Below are 22,373 nucleotides of genomic sequence, written 5' to 3' on the forward strand. Positions count from 1 at the left end.
TCAGTTCACCCACCATGTTTTTCTTTTCAAACCGTCTCATCAGTGCGGCCCACGCCGACTGTCTAGAGCAGCAGGCTCTCCATTCCTCCCCCGGGTTATTGGACTTAACCACATTATGTTCTTATTTCGTGTCTGTCTCTCTCACTAGTATCTCAGGCCCATGAGGGCAGGGGTGCTGTGTGCTCTGTCCCTGTGGTTGCCCTGCTGTCTAGACCAGCGCCCGGCCCAGCGGGGAGAAGGAACCTGCGCACAGGATGCCGAGAAATTATTTGGCCTCTACTTATCGCAAATGCATCCCAGGCATATTATGTACATCTGTCCTTTTCTCCTTCTGTGACAACTAAAATCGTTTGTTTTCTGTTTCCTCAATGTGTCATTCTTTTTTTTTTTTTTTTTGGTGAGGAAGATCAGCCCTGAGCTGACATCCATGCCAATCCTCCTCCTTTTGCCAAGGAAGACCGGCCCTGGGCTAACATCCGTGCCCATCTTCCTCTATTTTATATGGGACGCCACCACAGCACGGCTTGACGAGCAGTGCATCAGTGCGCGCCAGGGATCCAAACCTGCGAACGTTCAGGCCGCCGAAGCAGAGCGTGTGCACTTAAGCTCTGCACCACTGGGCCAGCCCCACAACGTGTCATTCTATGGTGTGGAATCAAAGCCCTGTTTTATAAGAAACTGAAACTTCGTGCAATGATTATTATCACAGAAAAAGAGAATTCAGTTGAGCCCAGCGGCAGACATGGGACGGCCTGGCAGCGTATTTGCCAACCTGTAACCTGCTAGTGGTCACCATGGGGGCAATTTTCTCATGCGCAATGTACTCCCTCATGCAGGCTCTGAGCACGCTTGGCTGGGCTGGTTTCGAGTGGACCCTCTGGATCACCCAGAATATCTGTAAATACTTTACATTTCGGTGAGTGTTGTGTTGAAAACCCTCTTTGCTGAGAAGCTGCAGCCTATGCTCACGGTACTGGAGGCTCCCAGTGACGACTAGCCAGGATTCTTTGACCCTCGTGGTGGGATTGCCTATAATTGGGAGCTGGACTCCTCCCTGGTGCACTGGGAGCGGCGGTGACCCCTGCACCTGCGTCCTGGCCGAGACGGTGCAGAGCCTTGCCCACAGTGCCCTGGGGATGCCAGGCATTGCCAAAACTTGTGGGTGACATTGAGCCAGGGCAGCTGCCCTTTTCCCAGGGCTGGGACTTCCCAGGCTGACAGCCAGGCTGGGCTTCGAGAAGGGCTTGGCCCCCACTCACAGCCCAAGGTCCCTGGATAACAGGGAGGGTGGCTCTCCGGCTCTCCGGCCTCTCTGGTTGGGCAGGGCCCAGGGGCTGGGCGGGGCTTGGAGGTTCCCAGGAGATGTAAAGGGGGACTCCCCAGCAGGCACCCCACATCTCCTTGACTGCAGCAACATAGCCTTTCTCTGGCTCCTCTCCTTCTTCCCTCTCGTGGGGGCTGCCTGTGGAGAGTGTCGGGGCCTAGGGAGTCAGCCAGGCCTGGGGGGAGGCTGGGGAAGAGGTCCCTGAGCCCCCAGTGGCCTTCCGCCAGGCCCCATCAGAGGGGGCAGAGGGGCTCTGTTGGGAACAAGTCCTGGGGCCCAAGAGGGACATCTGAGCCCCCTTCCCTGCTCCTTTGGGCCTGGCACCCAGACAGGCAGGCTGAGGCTGCAGGAGGAGAGGGGTCCCTCTGGGGCCTTCCCAGCCCTCACATCCTGTGCAAGAGGGTGGGAAAGAGCAGTCTGGGCCCCGCTTTGGTCTGAGGCCCCAGAAGTGGCTCAGGCTGGGGTGCTGTGGGCAGAGTAAGGGTGTGGTCGCAAGAGACCTCCCCAGGCCTCCACCCCGGCTTTTATTTATTGTGCCTGGCTAAGTGTTTTGTTTTCTATTAAAGAAAAGAAGAAACAGTAAAAAATACAGAAAACAATGACATCCATGCGCCTACCATCTGGATTTAGCAAATGTTCCCTTTTTGCACATTTGCTTCAGGTATTTCTTTTTTTTTTAAAGATTTATTTATTTATTTTTCCCCCCAAAGCCCCAGTAGATAGTTGTATGTCATAGTTGCACATCCTTCTTGTTGCTGTATGTGGGACGTGGCCTCAGCATGGCTGGAGAAGCAGTGTGTCGGTGCACACCCGGGATCCGAACCCGGGCCGCCAGCAGGGGAGCGCGGGCACTTAACCACTAAGCCACGGGGCCAGCCCAGGTATTTCTTTTTAAAACATAAAATAGATTCAGCTAAACTCCCCTGCTCCCACCTCCCCTGGGAAGGTGAACTCTCTTCTGAACTTGCTGTGTACCATGTCTGTGCAGGTTTTTACAAATTTACTACAGATTTATAAATCCATAAACAATGTATAAAATTTGTGAAAACTCACGTAAACAGTATATGCTCCACATCAGTTTTACAAGGTGCCTTTTTCCACCCACGTAATGCTCCAGATTTATCCCTGTTGATAGGGAGACCCGGCTCGTTCCAGTTAGTCATTGTAAAGCACTCAGCTGTGCGAATACGTCGCCGTTTATATTCCAGCTTTTTTGCTATTACGAAAAAATAGATGACGCTGATGACATACGTTCTGGCGATAAGAATCTTCAGCCGGGGGGCTGGTGCGCCTCCCTGTTCCCACCAGCGGGAGGCAGGTGCTGGGTCCGTAGCAAGGCCTGTGTGACCTGGTGGTGGTGGTAGGAGCTGTACCCACCCAGCTTCCCCTACCATGGCCAATCTGTGACCCGGGGCCAGTGCTGAGAATTCAGCTGGTCCTGACTCGGCAAATGCATCCTGGGCATATCACTACACTTGTATTTTCTCATTGTTCTGGGACAATTTAAGTTGTTTGTTTTCTGTTCCCTCAATGTATCCTTTTATGGTGTGGAATCAAAGTCTCGTTTGTTAGGTAATTAAGAAACTAGAGGGCCGGCCCCGTGGCTTAGCGGTTAAGTGCGTGCGCTTCGCTGCCGGCGGCCCGGGTTCGGATCCCGGGTGCGCACCGAGGCACCACTCCTCCGGCCATGCTGAGGCCGCGTCCCACATACAGCAACTACAAGGATGTGCAGCTATGACAGACAACTATGTACTGGGGCTTTGGGGGAAAAATAAATAAATAAAATCTTTAAAAAAAAAAAAAAAAAAAGAAACTAGAACTTTGTACAATGAGTTTCTCTGGGTAGAGAATTCAACATGAGTGAGCACAGCCGTGGAAAAGCTACGATTTCACACTCGCATCAGCAACGTGTCAGAGTTCCGGATTCCCCGTGGACCTGGGGGTACCCGATTTTAATTCCAGCCCCTCGCCCCATCAATGTAATGGGTGAATTTGACCTGTGAGGCTAGCGTTGTTTGCTCCCCAGTTTACTGAGGGGAATGAGCGTCAGGGATTCAGTGTCCGGCCTGAGGTCTCACAGCCTGCTGGAGTGAGCCAGGTGGTCTGGTGTCTCAGCCTGTTTCCTGCTCCTTCAGGGAGGGTGGCCCCGAGTGGGAGCAGCCCCATCCCTCTGCATCCTGGAAGGATGACTGGGGTCAGCAGCCTGCATCTGGGGGATCCTTGAGTCTAGAGGTTGCGGGGTGCGAGGAGGAGTTTCCTAGAGGTGGGGGGAGTGTGGCAGGGGGACCCTGTGCTGGCCTGAGCTGAGGTAGAAACCAGGATTTCAGCAGACTGGCTCTGGGCCTCAGCCCTCCTTCACCCTCCCCCTTGCCCCCAGGCTGCGGAGTCCCTGCCGTCCACCCCATGCTGAGTGGCCTGTCCAGGACCATCAACGGGGAGGACGCTGTCCCCTGCTCCTGGCCCTGGCAGGTGTCCCTGCAGGCAAGGGGGGATTCTGCGCATGGGCGGGGGACACACTGGGGAATTGGCCTGGCTCAGGGCTGCTGGTGTCCAGCCAGCGCTGACCTCTGCATCTTCCTCCAGGCCAGCACCGGCTTCTACTTCTGTGGGGGCTCCCTCATCAGCGAGGACTGGGCGGTCACCGCCGCCCACTGCAGTGTCACATGAGGGCTTGGGCAGACTCAGGGCTCCTCTTCCAGATACAGTGGGGGGCAGGGAGCAGAGCACATGTTCAGTCCTTGACCCCCATGTGATTCCTCTAGGACCTCCCACCAGGTCATGGCCAGCGAGTTCGACCAGGGCTCACATGAGAATGTCCAGGTCCTGAAGATTGCCAAGGTATGCCCAGGCCCTGCTGGACAGGCCTGGGAGGCTCAGCCGAGAGGCTGGGGGCGGGGGGAGCAGGAGGAAGAAGACCCTGTGGCTGCTTGAGAGACAGGAGCCGAGTGCGGATGGGGCCGGCCTCAGAATCCTCATTCTGGGCGCCTGTGGGTCTGTTTCCCCTGAATGGGCAGCCAGGAAAGGAGTTTTTCTCCTTGAAACCTGCAGATTGCTGATTTATCCTAGGGCCTCACATTGTCCTTCTGGCCCCACCCCCAGGTTTTCAAGAACCGCAGTTACAGCTCACTCACAAACCGCAACGATGTCGCCCTCCTGAAGGTGCTTCGTCCGCCTGCCTCTCAAACACCATGTCCCCTGTTTGCCTTCCCAGCGCTGATGGAGGCTTCCCCGCGGGGACACTGAGCGTCACCATGGGCGGGGGCAAGACCAAGGACACCAGTGAGCATGACGTGGCCTTTCCACCCAGGAGCTCTGTCTGGGGTGGGGGCTGCCTGGGCAGCGGGAGTCTCCAGGTAGGATCCATATGGCTCTTTTTGGGGGGTCTAAATTCCAATACAATCATAAATCTTTCTATTTCTTTATTTAAAACCCTCTTAATTAAAAACCTACCAAACATGAATAAAAATGAGGTTTAATAGTGATATACTTGAACAGTAAGTTGAAGAAACACCTAAGTACCAGCACGTATCACCCTCACCAACGTGTAAGGAATCCCGCAGCGTCCTCCTTCCATCCCCAACTTCTCTCCAGACCTGAGGAGGGGGGTGTCCAGCTCGCCGTGAAGTCTGGGGTGGGAGTCAAATGTCCAGGTCTGGCTCGGGGCCCTGAGAGTCCGGCCAGGGCCTCACGTTCCCCGGCTGCTCGCTCTGCCTGCCTCTCTTCCTCCAGCGTCCTGACTTCCTTTGCCCAGGCCACGGCCCACCCCGGCTGGTCCTTGAACGGGACAGAAGCAGCCACGAAACGGCAGCAGGAGGAGGGTGCTCCCTCGTCAGCCGCAGAGGGTGGTGGGGCCCCTCCAGTGTCCCCAGTCAGAAGGACGTGAACCCCCTTGCCTGGAAAGGTGGACACGGCCCCTCCGCCCACCACACAGCACCAAGGCTCAGCGGGGCAGGGTTTCTTTGAACAACTGTGCTTGAAGCAAAGTCACCCCGCCTGATGTGGAACCGGAAGGGAACTGAGTCCCACAGACGCTGTTCAGGTCTAAAGCAAGGGGCGGGGCTCGGTTTCCATGGTAACCGTGCCAGTGAAGGACCAGGACCTCGCAGGGCCTCCTCCCTGGGGTGGGCTGGGTGGGAAGAGGGGCCCTGACCCCACCCCCTCTGTCCCTCCAGCCAACAAGACCCCCGACAGGCTGCAGCAGGCGGTCCTGCCCCTCCTGTCCAACGCCGAATGCAAGAAGTACTGGGGCACCAAGATCGCCAACGTGATGATCTGCGCTGGCGCCAGCGGCGCCTCCTGCATGGTACGTCCCCGCTGCATGGTGGCCACCCTGCCCTGGTCAGGCTAGGAGGGCCTCTCCTTTCTGCCACGACCTGTTGAACCCCGCTCCCTGCCCGGTGCCCCAGCGGTGCCCCAGCGGAAGGCTGGACCAGCACTAGCAGATTCCCCCCGGGCGCTCGCTCTGGCAGGGTGTGGGCGGGGCTTCCCAGGGGTGTTTAAGCCACGCGAACCCCGCGGGCTGGATGTTTTACAGACCATGGCAGGGTGAGAGGGTAAGGAGTAGGTGGCGGAGCTGGGCTGCCATTCGACCAGATCTAAGAATCTCGTGTAGGGCCTGTGCCCACATTTGTCATTTCTCTGCACCACCCTGGACTCGGCCAGGTCAGGGCACAGTAGGGCCCCGGGCACCCTCTTTCAGGCTTGGACACAAGTCCTTTCTCCTCCTCAGGGCGACTCTGGCGGCCCTCTGGTCTGCCAGAAGGATGGAGCCTGGACCCTGGTGGGCATCGTGTCCTGGGGCAGCGTCTTGACATGAGTACAGCCATGTTTGGCCAGTCCATGAACCTACAGCCACCAGCACACAAAGAAATATAAAGCGGCTTTCTGGGTGGTGGGAACTGGCCCTTCTCCCACAGAGATAGTTGCAATTTGTAAGATTATAAGAGTCTTTGGGTGTCATAGCCTGGGATGGACTGGCCATCTGTGCCAGGCTGGGACGATAGCCAGGGGGCTCAGTGCATGTACGCAACTGATAACCATTTGTGCATGGGAACACCAAATGCTTACTCTGCAAACTCCACAAATGCTTACTCTGGAGATTACTGATGCTATATAAACTGCTGGAAACTGAGGCCTGGTGAGAGTCTCACCTGTGGAGGGGAAGTCTTGCCCAGGACCTCTGACGATCGGACTCACGCCTAGCCGTGTCAATTGAAGGGACTCTCCCCGGCGCAAGGGTGTGGATGTTGTGAGTAACCGATTTGATGTTTATCCCTTGGTCGACCTGGTGTTTCTCTTTCCAGTCGATTTGTGTTATTTCCCTTCAGTCGATCTGGTGTTTCCCTTTCCGATTGATTGATGTTTTTCCCTCTTATTACTTGACCTATTCGAATCTGCTTCTATCTCGGTCGATCTGGTGTTTCCCTTTCCGATTGATTTGTGTCATTTCTCTCTTGTTATTTGACCTATTCGCATCTGTTTGTGGACTATCGCCTTTACCCTCCTCTATATAATAAAATATTCAGTCCATTTGTTTGGAGTGGAAAGTTTCTTTTACGTCTCCAATCGAATCCACTGAACCTCTCAAAACAGGCAGTTCCGTCTGCTCCACCTCCACGCCTGCCGTGTACACCGTGTCACAGCGCTCTTACCTTGGATTCAGCAGACCCTGGCTGCCATCTGAGCCCGTGGCTCTTGCCATCCCAACTCCGAGACTCCCCAGTAAAAGCATCTGTACAGAAGCACTGACTGCATGTGTCTCTCTGAGGGCCTAGGGGGTCATGGGGCTGCAGTTGTCCTTGTCACCCACCAGGGGGCGGTGTTACCACTCCCTTTCCAAGATGCAAGTACCCTGGCAACCCCTGCCTTCTCTGGAAGCTGTCTTTGCATCTCATCCTCCCTGGTCAGGACTGCACCCTGGGGTAGAACTGAGATCCTACCTGCTGGATCCAGCTTGGCCCAGAGCTTTCTGGAAGGCAGCAGTCCTCGGCCAGGCTATGCAGTCCGTAGCCCTGAAGAGTGGGCATTGGGAGGAGCAGGGTGGGGCTGTGGAGGAGGTGGTCTTCCTATCCTCCTTGGCTCCTCACCTGCACAGAGTTTCTGCACGACCCATTTATCCCGAGGACACCTGTACTAGCTGTCACGGGTGGGCCTGGGGCAGGCATCCATTGCCCCAAAGCACTGGATTTGGGGGAGAAGCAGACAGAATACTGACTGTTCATTTCCTATTTTATCCTCCCACAGCCAAGCCCACAACCTCCACCATCAGTCACGGTGATGACCACACACAACCCTGGTTCAAACCATCCTTTCCTCTGGCAGGTTTCTCCATATCTCGATGTTTCCCTCTAGAGTTCCTACAACAGTGGTCTTGGGGGAGGCAGCCAGGAGCTCACACTAACGAGGCATCTTGGTAGGAATGGAATTGGGCTCCCTTCTGCATTTCCCTTTGAATATTTTTCCTAATATCTTTCTCTGCCTGGTGAAATTTTACGTGTTCTGATGGTGGGTCATAGTATGTTGACATTAAGGTTACATATACAATTTAATTACTAAGGACATGAGAAAAGCCAAAATAGCTAAACCTGATGTGGAGAATGAATGTGTGAAAGCGAGAAAATAAAAATGCGAGAGAAGCGTTAGGCAGAGGAGTGGGCTTGAAGTAAATGATTAAAAATATTATTTGTTGGGCCGGCCCTGTGGCTTAGCGGTTAAGTGTGCGCGCTCCGCTGCTGGCGGCCCTGGTTCGGATCCTGGAGGCGCACCAACGCACCGCTTCTCCGGCCACGCTGAAGCCGTCTCCCACATACAGCAACTAGAAGGATGTGCAGCTATGACATACAACCATCTACTGGGGCTTTGGGGGGCAAAAAGAGGAGGATTGGCAATAGATGTTAGCTCAGAGCTGGTCTTCCTCAGCAAAAAGAGGCAGATTAGCATGGATGTTAGCTCAGGGCTGATCTTCCTCACACACACACACAAAATATATTATTTGAAGTCCAGTCTTTCAAGGAAACCCCAGCACTGCTGGTGGGGTGGGGGTGGGGGGGACCATTCTGAAACTCAGAGAGCAAGTGACATGTATTTTATAATTATGTCAAAACAATTTACATATAAAAGATTGTGGGATGTGGTTAATATAAAAAAGGAGTAGCAGGGGCTGGCCTGGTGGCGCAGCGGTTAAGTGTGCGCTCCGCTTTGGCGGCCCAGAGTTTGCAGGTTCAGATCCCGCCCGCGAACCGATGCACCGCTTGTCAAGCTATGCTGAGGCGGCATCCCATATAAAGTAGAGGAAGATGGGCAGGGATGTTAACCCAGGGCCAATCTTTCCAGGCAAAAAGAGGAGGGTTGGCAACGGACGTTAGCTCAGGGCTGATCTTCCTCACAAAAAATAATAATAATAAATAAAATAAAAATAAAATTAAAAAGGAGTAGCAAGCACAAACCTGGTTAAATTATTTTTTCCGCTTAACTAGCAAGACCTGCCTTCCCCTCTGCCAACCACCACCCCCGCCCCCCACTGGTCTAGTGGAGTCTGAAAACCGCGGGGTAAGGTTGCCACCTGGTGGCCAATGTGAAAACTGCACGTTGCCTCTGACTTCTAGCCCTGTACAAAAGAAATATAACGTGAACCTCACGGGTAATTTTAAGTTATCTAGTAGCCTTGCTAAAAAAAGTCAAAAGAAATAGGTGAATTAATTTTAATATATTTTTTAACCCAACATATCCAAATACTATCATTTCAACATGTAATCGACATTTTAAAATTCTTCGTGTGTGGTATATTTTACATTCTTTGTTTCATACTAAGTCGTTGAAATTCAGTGTGTAATTTGCACTTACAGCACATCTCAATCAGGATGCTACATTATCATCAGGAATACTTGATCTGTATTTAAATTTCATAAAAATTACAGTTGAAAAAGATTTACATACCCAAGTAGTTCCTAATATACTTTTTCCAACTAGGTGTTATACTGAAAAGTATAGTTAAGTACAAAGTTCCACGATTAATTGGGAGTCTGTCCCAGTTTGCAAACAGATCCTCCCTAGGGCAGGGTCTGCTTACCAGGCCCTGCTGAGGTTTCCCCGTGTTCTGGTTCCCAGTTAGACCATGTTTGACACAGCACATGCTCCCCACCTTCTCTCTGTCTGCAGATGAACTTGCTTCCTACTTAACTGAAACATCTGAATTGGGTCTGAAGAGAATGTTCTCCATTCCCTGGTCACTGATCAGCCAGCTCCTGTACACACAGTCCAGTGGATGCTGTGATGAGTCCCAGGAATGACTTACACCCCAGGTCCTGGGAGTGTCGCCAGCAGACAGCCCTCAGCTGTCAGTCCTCTCTGGGAATTTCCTCAGCTGAAGAGAATCATCTTGACCACAGTCATGCCTCCTTTCTGGGTGGCCCACAAATGTGGCTGATCAGTGGGGTCTTTAAAGGCCCAGTCTTTCACCCAAACTTGGGACAGTGTGGAAGTCCAGTTTCTCCCTCGCTCGCCCCTGCCTCCATTCCTTCCCTTCCCTTCCCTTCCCTTCCCTTCCCGGCTGTCGATCCCGGGAACACCCCTGATAAACGTCCTGCGTGCTAATCTTCATCTCAGAGTCTACTCCCTGGGGAGCTTGAGCTGTGACTGCCGGGACCAGGAGTGCGGCCCCGAAAGAGGATGCTAGGATGGGATTCTAGAGGTGGCCCACCGACTGCCGGCTAGCAATGAGGACCCTTCGCTGGTAGAGGAGCACAAGGTAACAATGCAATTGTTAAAACCTCCACCACTGATGACCTGGGATGGTGTTCTGGTGGAAGAGAATTCTCTAGTGGGTTCCACATATCAGGAGTTGAGAAATATGGAGGGAGGGAGAAACTGTAAGGGCGCTGAAATTTCTTGGCTGTTGCTAAGCACGATTAAGGCTTTGGGAAAAGAAAAAGCTGAGAGTGATCATAGGTGATCAAAAGCTCGGTGTGAAAGCCAGAGAGCCTCCCTAGGAGCACAAAAGAGGCTCGCACCGCCTGCGGGCACACAGCTGAGAAAGCTGGGACTGGGTCCAGGACGTAGTCCCAGAGCAGCAAAGCTCCACAGGTTCAACTCTTAACCTTGACGGGTCTGCCATGCCAAGGTCAGGGCCCTGGTTAGGAAGAAATTGGGGCCCTGCAGGACAACAGGCACCTCAGCATCGGCCTCCACCTCCACTCTGGCCATGATGCTGTGCCGGGCCTGCTAAGAGAGGCCAGAAACCACATCCCAAGGGAGCTGCGGATGCAGGCAGGGGCCAGGTGAGTCTGACTGGGACTGGATGCTGAGAGTGCTGGGTAAAGGGGGGCAGAACGTAGATTGGCTAAGGGAGGGTTTATTGATGTGGCAGCACTCTCCCTTGATATAGGTTTTAACACCCTGACCAGGACCCCAGGGGATGGTGCCAAGGATGGCTCCTAGAAGCATGGAAACAAGCAATGGACCACTCTGAGTGAGGTAGAAATGCCAGAATTACTGTGTCAGATCATGGAAGAAGGGATCATAAGGCTCAGAAGTAGGCGTGGTAGAGTGGATGCTCTATGTAAGGCAGAACGCCCAGTGGATGGCTGTTCCATGGAAAGGCCCAGAAGATGACGCATCTACCCAAGCAGTAAGGAGTGTACTGGTGAGAGGGGCCCCAGCATGGCTAAGAAGCTCATCCATGGCTCCGCTCTCCAGGCCAGGCCGGGTGGTAGGAGACGCTGCTACAGAGCTGAGATGCTGATGGCAACGTGCTGGGAGCCTGAGACAGCAGAGGCCAGGTGGATGCAGTTGCCATAATAAGCGGCAGTGAGGTGCTGCCCTGCAGAGTTCTGGAGATGGTTAGAAGGGCTGAAAACCCCGGGACAGAATAGATGGACCACTAATAGGGCACCGTTCCCTCCATGTGATCAAAGGAAATCAAGGACGGTGACCAGCGGGCTAAGCTGCCTCTGTAAACAGTCTGGCATTCTGCGGCCCCTCAGGTTGTGTCAGGCCTCCTCTGCCTCCACGAGTGTTAGATGCTCCCTCCTCCGTGCTCCCAGGGGGCACCTAATATGTCCCTCTGTTAGAAACTAATTACCTCCACTGGGCTCACCTGTTTCCTTGACTGTCTCCAACTATATCAGGGGCTTTGTGGGCAGGAGCTGTTCCCCTCCGTTCCCCATAGAGCAGTGCACTTACTCACGAGGAGTTCTCAAGGGGGGTCCTCAACCTAAGAGCAGCAGCGTCACATGGGGGCGGCCTAGCTCTCTAGTCGTGTGGCTGCCGGTGTGCTTATTTGATGTAGCCATCTTTGAAGTGGATGCCTCGGCAATCGAAAGTTTAAGTACTTGCATCACAATCAAAAAAGCCAATTATCTGGGCTTACACTACAATCCACCCTGCGATACCGAGGCATCCGAGTCCACGGTGAGGACATTAACAGCCTGGGCAGCAGAACTGTTAAAAGTCAGGGGCAGGGCATGTTGTAACCAAGAAAGTACACATCTAAATAGGGTTATAGAAGCACATCCTATAATAATGATACAGGCAATAGCCTGAAATCCAGTCCATAGCCATTGTCCCAAACTTGAAGGGTCCCATCATGAAAATAGGACAATGCTCTCGGGGGCCCTGGGAATCTGTTCAAAGATTCGGGTAATATTGTGGAATATTTTAACATCTCAGGCCATCTGGGCGAGTGGTGAGGTCTCTGATGTGGTGACATGTCCCTGGGTGTCATCTCTGGTGTAGGAGGCATAGGTGTCTCCAGTGGTGAACTCTCTGGCTGGGACAATGTTGTCTGAGATTCTGTCCTCTCCAGCGATGAGTCTGTCTCATTCAGGGGTGAGGTCCTTGAGTGGTGGCCACCCAGGGGGTGGGTGACCCTCCCATGTCGCTATCCAGTTGGGGCATTGGTCATGGGCTGGGGGTGTGGCCTACTATAACCTGCAGGCTTCCCTGAGGCCTGAGCTGCCTCTCTGGTGCCTGCAGCTTGTGGAACAAATGAAGAGCTCCCTAGGGTCATTAGGGATGCATTTAGCAACAGAACGGGCAGCTGCCCTTTTAATTCCCCAAGGAGCTCAGCCAAAGCACATAAAGAGTCTGGGCACTTTATGTCCCAGGCTAAGGGAGATCTTATGGATGCTATTTAGGCATTCCTGGGACCGCCCCATGAGGCCAATGGACAAACCAGATGGGTTTTATGTGCAGGCAGTCAGAGGGTCAGTTAGCTTGTAGCAATGTTTGATGTACAGAAATTGGGAGGCAAGTGTCATTTAGACATAGCTTCCAGAGGGCCCATTGCCTGTAAAGGAATTCCATGCTTTTGCTGCCCAGACTCGGTGGCTGGTTGGCCAGAGCCCTTCCAATAGGGCTCTCGAACATTCCCAGCTTTTCCACCCTGTGGGGCAATTGCAGGTAGGGGAGGTATTGTTCCAGCACTGGGTCTGTGTGATGGTTAGGCCCAAGGGTCTACCAGTAACCCTGTCATCCCACCATACAAAGCCATAAGAATAGTCACAGCCATAGAAGAGAGAGCATCAACATCTGATGAGGGGGCCGGCCCCGTGGCTTAGTGGTTAAGTGCACGGCGGCCCGGGGTTCGGATCCTGGGTGCACACCGACACACCGCTTGTCAGGCTGTGCTGTGGTGGCAGTCCACATAAAAAGTAGAGGAAGATGGGCACGGATGTTAGCTCAGGGCCAATCTTCCTCAGCAAAAAGAGGAAGATTGGCATGGATGTTAGCTCGGGGCTGATCTTCCTCAAAAAAAAAAAACAAAACCATCTGATGAGCTTGAGTGGGGTTCCTTCTGGCTGAGCTACTTTTATATTGATAACTGCTGAGCAGGGTTGCTCTCTGCAAGAAAGTCATGGGTTACCCGTCACGTGTTGGGTAAAGCCATGATTTGTCGCTTTCTCACCATACACTCATATCTGAGTATGTCTCACATCCACCTAGTGGAGAGTTTCTTTCCATCTTTCAGACACCCACTGGTGTCTGCCACTGGTTGGTCCCGGGTGATAATTTCTACTTCTTGTAAATTAGAGGAATTTAGTTTCATTAGCCAGCCTGTAGCCACTGTATTGGGGGTGAGTGGCTGGCATGGAGGTGGCTCCTTTCAGAGAGTCCTCATCGTCGTCAAGGTTTCCAAAGAAATGATCTGGCACTAACCTCATGGGCTTCTGGCCTACAGGGCACTCAGTGATGAGGGGATCATATTGGACTGTCCGCCCTCGATCAGGTCGCCCACAGGAGGCAGATGGCGAGATGATCAAAAAATCATAGCGGAAGAGGGAAGTGGTGTCAGAGGACAAAATAGAAATGACATCGTCTTGGCATGTAAAAGCTTAAGGATTGTCAGATGACCAAGGGTGGAATTTGGGGGGCTGTATAATAACTGGTATGTGGGGTATGAGGCCCAGGGGGCGAGAATTAAGCAAGGTGAGGGCCTGCGGCAAGAGTTGGATCCATCTTGGGGACCACTTGCCTGAAAGTAATGTAAGGAGAGTCTCTTTAAGAGGCTGTGACAATGTCGACAAGGCCAGCTGCCGGGTGGAACCTAAATGGACTTTCCAAAGACTCCTGAGTGGGAGAGCCTGCTGTGGGGTCTCCTGAGAGGTGAAGTGGGTACCCTGGTCAGAGTCGGCAATGTCTGGTGATCCAAAGGGAATAGTAAATGTGGTAAGGAAAGAGATGACCTGTTTAGAGAAGGAATTCTGGGTGCGGGTCACTAAGAGGAATCCCACGTAAGTGTTGATCATGATGGTGGGTCTGGAAGCCCCAGCAGGAGCGGGCAGTGGCTGAGGAAATCACCCTGCTAGCGGGAGTGTGGCCGATCTCCTCGGGGAATACGTCCCCATCTGGATAGTCTCACTTGTTTGGTTTGGGAGCAGAGAATGCACTCGCCTATCAAAACTGTGGCTGCCTCCCAGGAGAGGGGAGTCCCCTCACTTGAGCCCAGGTTCTTAAGGCGCGAATTCCCTGTGAACCTGAGGTTGTGTGGGAAGGCCAGGACCCTGAGGATTGTACTGGCCAGAGTGTGGAGGGCTTAGTGAGGGAGTCTGCAATATTGTTGAAAGTGGCTTGTGGGGTAGGGTGGTTAGTGTGTGCAGAAACGTGAGTAACAATGATGGGAACTGGGGACTCGGCTAATTCCTTCCGTATCTGGGTGCCTCAGATGGGCTTGCCTTGTATGAGAAAATTGTCCTTTAGCCGTTGGCCGGACAGAACTGCAAGGCCATTAGCAACAGCCTAGGAATCTGTGAAAATGTGGAGCCACAAAAGGCCCCATTTATGGCCTCCTTAGGGGCTGGGTGAACAGCTACAAGTTCCGCCATTTGGGCTGAGCCGGGAGCGCCCTCCTTGACCGGAGAGGTGCCTGGGGCCGGGGGAGATGCCGAGGCCCTCCTGCAGCTGCACTGCCTACAGTGGTGGCGCTGCCATGGGTGAAGAACACCAGCTCCCTGTCCATCTCAGACAGTTGGTCCCAAGGGGATCCCCGGGTAGCCAGAGGATGAGGATGCGGGGGCACCGCTATCACTTCCTCAAGGCTCTCGGGCAAGGGGCTGAGAGTGGGGAAGCCACATCCTCCTGTGATTTGGAAAGGCTTTGACACCAGGTTCAGCCCTCTCCTGAAGGTACCGTTTCCATTTACCAAAGAGGCATTGGTGGCCGTGCTGAGCTTCTGCTGGGAAGCATGTCTAACTTGGGGCATTACAGGAACTTGTGTAGGAGTCGTACTGGGTGGGGGTTGGTTAGGGCCTTGGTATCTATAAGATCCCAATAGGATGCCAAGAGCTGGCATTCAAGGAGAGTGTATCGGGCTGGCGCTAGAAATAGGCGCTTAGCCCAAAACCCCATAGGAGGCCAGGTAGACTCATATTTGTTCTGGAGACTCCAGGAGGCATGGTCAGGTGTGGCCAAGGACTCGACTCAGGAATGTGAGCCCTGGGGGACTGAAGGTAAGGCTTGCTGGACTGCCTGCTGGGCAGCTTTGCCCCAATGAAAGGTGGAGATTTGCGTGTGATTGCGTATATAGGGGGAAGAATTAGTGAGAGATGAGGGATGTGTTGCCTCCAGGACATGGAAGGACCTTGCATGCGTTGTGCCTGAGTCAAGTGGTGGTTTAATGGTGAGTAACCGATGTTTGACTGTTGGGGGATTTCTCAGCCCTCAGAGGACCAGAGGTCCTTAGACGCCTTGGATCTTGTGAGGGTGGAGTGCCAGCCCCGTTGGTGTAAGTGGTCTGTGAGGGTATGCAAATCTGCCTGTACCACTTCCTCAGAGGGACCCCTCAGCATAATGTTATCAATATAATGCCCAAAACAGCACTCTTCCAATTGTAAGGGATTTATTTATTTATTTAAGATTTTATTTATTTATTTATTTTCCCCCCAAAGCCCCAGTAGATAGTTGTATGTTGTAGTTGCACATCCTTCTAGTTGCTGTATGCGGGACACGGCCTCAGCACGGCCGGAGAAGCGGTGCGTCGGTGCGCGCCCGGGATCAAACCCGGGCCGCCGGCAGCGGAGCGCGCGCACTTAACCGCTAAGCCCCGGGGCCGGCCCCTTAAGGGATTTAAATCATGGTGGCCTGGTCTTGTGAGATTGCAGGACTGTTTAAATATCCCACTGGGAGCCTCATAAATGTATATTGAGCCACTTCAAAAGTAAAAGCAAATCGGGCCTGGGATTCTCCCACAATGGGAACAGAATAGAACATATTAGCCAGGTCAGTGACCATGAAGGACACTCCTTGGGCCCATTGTGTGTCCTCAATCAGTTCTATAATATTAAGAATTGGAGCCTTACTGGGGGGAACCTGAGCATTGAGGTTTCCATAGTCAATGGTGAGCCACCACTCATTAGTGGCTGGCTTAAGTACTGGCCAAGTAGGGCTATTAAGAGGGGAGATTGTGGGCTTAACGACTCCCATATCTTGAATGACAGGGCCTAGGCTCTTAGTGTCCTGTTTAAGGTGTTTTGGGGGGTGTTTACCATCTTGACCTGGGGGCGAAGAGTCACCAGCATCCATTTGGCGAGTCCCACTAGGAAGGTCAGGAGCTTGGGCTTATTATTTTGTATGTGCGGCGTCCCATATACAAAATAGAGGAGGATTGGCATGGATGTTAGCTCAGGACTAATCTTCCTCAGCAAAAAGAGGAAGACTGGCAACAGCTGTTAGCTCAGGGCCACTGTTGCTCAAAAAAAAAAAAGGGTAATTTGGGTCACTATGGTCATGTAAATGATAGACCCATTTGTGATATCATGACTTATAATAAGAAATATATATTTGGTCTTTGTTTCTGGCACAGAGCTTCTAAAACACTTGGAATTTTCTAAGTGATGAGAACCATAAAAGTGTCTTCTGTTATGTTAATGAGGTGACTTGGAACTCACCTAAGGATGAGGGGCTGGTTGCCAGTGGAGCCAACTGTGTGATTAAAGGATTGGAACTTTCAGTCCCACCCTGTGACCTCCAGGGAGGGAAGAGGGGCTGAAAGTTGAATCAGTCATGTCTATGTAAGGAAGCCTCTGTAGGGGAGGAAGACAATTCCTCTACCCTCTAGGTCCTTCTGGCTGGTCTATGAATTAAATTCACATGAGACAGAATACCAGGAGAAAATCAAACAAAGCTTTATAACATGTATACATGGGAGAAACCCAGGAAAACTGAGCAATTTGCCAGAATGCCTGAAGCTGTCACCTTAAAAATACTATCTTCAGCTCAAGTCAAAGGAGCATGTTGCAGGGTAGTGGTTTGGGATTTCAAAGGCAAGGAAGGCAATTCACATGGAAATGGAAAAGCAAATGTTTGGTAAACAGAACTTGGATAGGAATGGGCTTAGCAAGGACCCTCATAGTCTACAGATACCCAGAGTTATCTATGGTGATGGCCTGTCCTGGGGACGGGCCTTTTATCTTAAATTCTTTTAGGCAGTTAGGGGGAAGGTCAAAGTTTCTTTCAGAATCTTTTGTTCTTAAAAATAATCTAAGGCAAAGAGACACTTTTTGGGGTGGCCAATTCTGATCCCCATACCTCCATAAAAACCAAAAGGACAGGGTTCTGAGAGCTTCTGAGTCAGTGAACACATGGAGATTCAGGGAGCGTAGTGCCTCTGGAGAGGGCATGGAAACTCTACGTGCCTTCCCACTTACCCTGCCCTATGCATCTCTTCCCTCTGGCAGTTCCTGAGTTATATCCCTTTATAATAAGCTGGTAATTTAATGAGTAAATGAGTTTCCTGTGTTCTGTGAGCTGCTCTAGCAAATCAATCAACCCAAGGAGGGGGTTATGGGAACTTCTGATTTATAGCCAGTTGGTCAGAAGCACAGGTAACCTGGGCTTGTGACTGGCATCTGAAGTAGGGTGGGGGGCAGTCTTGTAGGACTGAACCCTTAACCTGTGGAATCTAATGCTATCTCCAGGTAGAAAGCCTCAGAATTGAGTTGTTTGGTGTGGGGGAAATCCGCCCCCACACACGTTGGAAATTGGGTCCAGAACCCAAATTAGTTGGTGGTGTTACTGCACAAAGATGGGGTTCTCCTACCCGATGCGCATTAAAAAAAAAAAGCCAATCATTACTGCATCAGCTTTTGGGAAAAGAGTAGTTTTATTGCAAGATCAATCTACAAGGAGACAGAAGGAAACACTCTCAAATCTGTCTCCCCGTCCAAGGTATAGGGTAAGGTTTAAGGGATCAGGGAGGGCAGGCTGGTATGCGGAAGGGCCGGCAGGATCAGTTTCAATTGGCAGATCAAAATTTTCTCTTCTGCACGTGCTCCTGGCTAACTTGCAGCCTCTGAAAAATAGCTTTAACAGTCTGTTGTTAAGATGGGGTCAGCTATGGGAGGTTACCAGGAAAAGCACAGTAAACAAGGGTAAAGCTGTTATGCAGATTTAAGTCATTGCCTCCTCCATTGATAAGAGTTTCTAGAGATTTAGAATCATCCTCTCCTTCCTGGCACAGAGAGGGAGGCATCCTTACAAATGGAGATTTCTCTTATAAAGGTACATTTTTCCTTACAAAAGGGTAATTTCTACTAGGTTTTCAGAGATTTTCCTGTGTCTGCTGTTTTTTAATAATCATCAGCTCAAAATAGCCCTTATGCCAAAGAGGCATATTTTAGGGTGGCAAATTCTGTTCCTGGTCCTCTGGTTACAGTGTCAGAGAAGTGGGATTTGCTAGAACATCCCAGGCTCGTGGAAACATGTGGTTTAGGAAGAAAAAGGATAAAAGGGTAGGGGATGAGGAGCCTTTGATGCTGGATGGCTACCTAGGCACCATGGTATGAAACTGCAGCTGTGCTGCAATCAGTTACTAAAGGTAAAGGCTACCAATGGACTTTAGAAATGGTAGTAGACCCAACACCCGAGGAGGTGGCTCATTGGATATATAAGAAAATGCAAAATAAGAAGAAGCATGCCATAAGAAGAATAAGCCACGGGCCGGCCCCATGGCTTAGCAGTTAAATGTGCACGCGCTCCGCTACTGGTGGCCCGGGGTTCGGATCCCGGGCGTGCACCGACACACCGCTTCTCCGGCCATGCTGAGGCCGCGTCCCACATACAGCAACTAGAAGGATGTGCAACTATGACATACAACTATCTACTGGGGCTTTGGGGGAAAAAAAGGAGGAGGATTGGCAATAGATGTTAGCTCAGAGCCGGTCTTCCTCAGCAAAAAGAGGAGGATTAGCATGGATGTTAGCTCAGGGCTGATCTTCCTCACAAAAAAAAAAAAAAAAAAACAGAAGCAGCAGCATGCTAAACATACAATCCCCTGATTATTGTTATCTGTAATAGCTAAAATTGATATCAAACCCCTTAATCTCAAATTCATGTGCTTGATGCCCAGCAAGCCAAACACTGAGACATTGTGCTTGGAGATGGAGAAAGTTTTATTCGAATTGGCCAAAACAAGTAGGTGGGAGCCTGGGTTTGCTCAAATCGACCTCCCCAAGAACAGAAAGCAGGGGGGCTTTATAGAGCTAAGGGGTTTGGCAGGAGGAGCTTTGGGGAAACAAACGGGTCACTCCTGATAAGCCCCTGGGCAATCTGACTTCTGGGCTTCAACAGCTGCTGAGGGCCTGCCATCCTGTGATTGCAACCTCCCCAAAGGCATTCTCTTTCTTCTGCAAAACAAACTCACAAATCCTCTGGAAAATGAGCTTACAACTCCTCCAGACCCCTGAGTCACCCCTCAAGTTAAACAGGAAAAACAGCAAATTGGTGATAAATAAATGACAAGCAATAGGATATATTGGAGTATATGAGGAAGCCATTTGGTGTAAAACTAATTTGGCCTGACCTTATTTTTCTAAAAGGGCCTGATGTGGCTGTTGAGCATGCATCGTATATTTGCTTTAAGCATTTACTATGTCACGAAGACAAGAACAAAGCCTTTTGAGATAAAGAAAGATGTAACTTCCCCCAAATCGGCATTTCCTTAAGGATAAGCACCTCTCCCTAGGCTAGGGATTGATTGCTGACCTGCTGTGACCACCCAGCTCCAGACCAACCACAGACCTGCTACCTGCTGTGTTCATCAATTGCCGTGTGAATTGCTATGCTAGCTAGGCAGGCTAGGCAATCTCATGACTGTTGTAAGAGGGACATTCCAATCATATGTGATACATACTCTTTGACGGTATATAACATATACTCTGTATACCCCACTTCTTCGGTGACCTTTTTTCCTTGGGGATTGGAAGGCCCCAGGCTAGTCTTCAGATCTGGCTCATAATAAACTCATCCCAATTTTGATTTATAGATTGGTTATGGAATATTTGCATTGACATTTGTTTAATGTCTACAGTACCCCTCAGGTACCCAGCTCCGAAATGAAAGTAAAAGGAAGTGCCTAGTTGGGCATCTGAGCCTTGGCCCCAAGCCTCAAAGCCACCTGGAAAAGGAAAAACTATGCAGGGACAACAGAAGGTACCTCTAAGACCTCTGGCCACCAAGAAGATAGTCAATGTAGGGAGAGGGCAAAACCAAGAAACAACTGAAACTAGCGGGGTTCAGTGTGAAGGAGCTGGCTCATTTTGTGGATTGGTATCATCAGCTACCTGGAGAATATTTACTGAAACAGATTGTGAGACTATCCACTTAGGGGGCTGTGTCTTTGATCTCAATTGCTGTAGAGGGGAAGAGCATATTTGGGTTGACACAGGACCCATAGCTCAGTATTGAACAATCACAGATGGCTGTACATGATCCAGAAACACAGGGTTATTCCCCAGGGAACAGCCAGCCTGGTGGACTGGATAAAAGCCACCGTAAAGTGTGTTTATGCTGAGAAGGGGGACTGCCCAACTCTCCCTATAAGTGCCAAATGGAACACCCCAGATGAAGCAGCTGATATGCTTCATATGCAAGCCATGTGGGACTGGCTTTGTGATGATGGGGATATTCATCTGCTGAATATGCTTGTTACCCAGGTTATGGTAAATGCTGTGATTAAGGGGGCCCCTTTTGCATGGGCACCACATGTAACTTTACTGCTACAAAATCAAACGACAGTTCGAGAAGTCTTATTGGATTTGCTATCTCAGTTTCCCTGTATGGGTCTTACTGATACCAAGAACATTAAAGTGATTAAGAAAATGGGGAAAGTCAAGGGACTTAACCCAGTAGAGTGGAAGTCTTCAGATGGTTGTTGAGAAATGGGATGGATAAAGGGGACATTGATGGAGTTGAAACAAAGGGGTTGATGCAGCACTACCAAAGATTGGCTGGACCAATGGGACCCCTTGTTGGTCCTCCAGCATTTGTTATTGTCAGTGCCATCAAGTCGATTTCAACTCCTAGCAACCCTGTGTACAGCAGATTGGAACCCTGCCCAGTCTTTTTGCACCATTCTCTCACCTTCCAGTGCTGTATCAGACAATGCTCCGCTGCTATTCATAGAGTTTTCATGGCCAATTTTTTCAGAAATGGGTGACCAATTCCTTCTTCCTAGTCTGTCTTAGTCTGGAAGCTCTGCTGAAACCTGTCCATCATGGGTGACCCTGCTGGTATTTGAAATACCGGTGGCATAGCTTTCAGCATCGCACAGCCACCACAGTATGACAACCAAAAGATGGGTGGTGTGCTTCCCTGGCTGGGAAATGAACCCAGGCCATGGTGATGAGATCAATGAATCTTAACTACTAGACTTCCCAACATTAAAGGGCCTCAAACAAGTCTGTTCTATATACCCCAGTTTGGGAGAATTTAAAAACCTGGAAGGCAAGGATTATGATGAGAAACCAGACAAGGAATCCTCTGGGGTGATGGTTAGGCAGATTAATCAAAGTAAAGATTGACATAGAGGCCAGGGTATTCTGGCCCCATCCCTGGGTGGGGACCCAAGGCCATATGCACATGTGTGGGTAAAATGGCCACGGGGGGGAAAAGAAATTTTTCTGGAACTCCTTGATACGGAAGCCCAATGCACTGTTGTTACCGCCCAAGGGATGTTGTCTGCCCACCACAAGACATGCCAATAGTCAAGAGGCAAGGTGGTAGGAAAGAAAGGACTTTTTATTACAGCTTGCCAGCAAGGGGAAAATGGCCGACTAATGTCCGAAAGAACCATCTTACAGAACAAAGACTACAGGCCAGTTATATACGGGGCTGGTCTCCGGGTGGGGGCATCCATCTGGTCTTAGTTCCTGATAGTCTTTTGTTTTACTGGATATGCATCAGAGACTGCAGTGAATGAAGTGGTGACACAGAAGCGTCTGCCACATTTCTCCTTTCATGGTGCCATTGGTTTCCTGTTGCAAGGCTATCTCACTCGTCTGGGTTAGGACACGTAGTCCAGGCACCACCCACTGACTCAGTAGTTGCAGGCGGAGGTCTCCTGTCCTCCTTACCTATGGGAATATTCTTTCCTCCTGCTGTTGGCCCAGAGCCTTTCCTTGGGCAGTGACAATAGCCTTGCGATCCGGTCTACCCTCCTTAGCCCTCCTTGGCCTTGAGGCGTGGAGGCCCCTCACGTACATTAATAGTCAGTTAAGACCTTTATTATTAGTGGCCTAATCATCTCATTAGACTATATGGCCTTGATCATGCTGCTCTG

At 51.1% G+C, this 22,373-nt stretch overlaps 1 protein-coding gene across 1 annotated transcript; it reads left to right on the forward strand.

Annotated features, from left to right (window-relative positions):
* The first annotated feature begins 818 nt into the window (after positions 1–818).
* On the forward strand, positions 819–7,007 carry LOC101394581 (chymotrypsinogen B). The gene is given in 11 exon segments (XM_087419626.1): positions 819–916; positions 1,325–1,473; positions 3,702–3,805; positions 3,908–3,984; positions 4,084–4,162; positions 4,424–4,481; positions 4,484–4,603; positions 5,497–5,627; positions 6,054–6,123; positions 6,917–6,952; positions 6,955–7,007. Coding segments are annotated over 11 exon segments (975 nt in total).
* Positions 7,008–22,373: the final 15,366 nt, after the last annotated feature.

This window comes from Ceratotherium simum, chromosome 30 (assembly GCF_057802395.1).
Source record: "Ceratotherium simum simum isolate JZ-2026a chromosome 30, ASM5780239v1, whole genome shotgun sequence".
Classification (NCBI taxonomy): domain Eukaryota; kingdom Metazoa; phylum Chordata; class Mammalia; order Perissodactyla; family Rhinocerotidae; genus Ceratotherium; species Ceratotherium simum.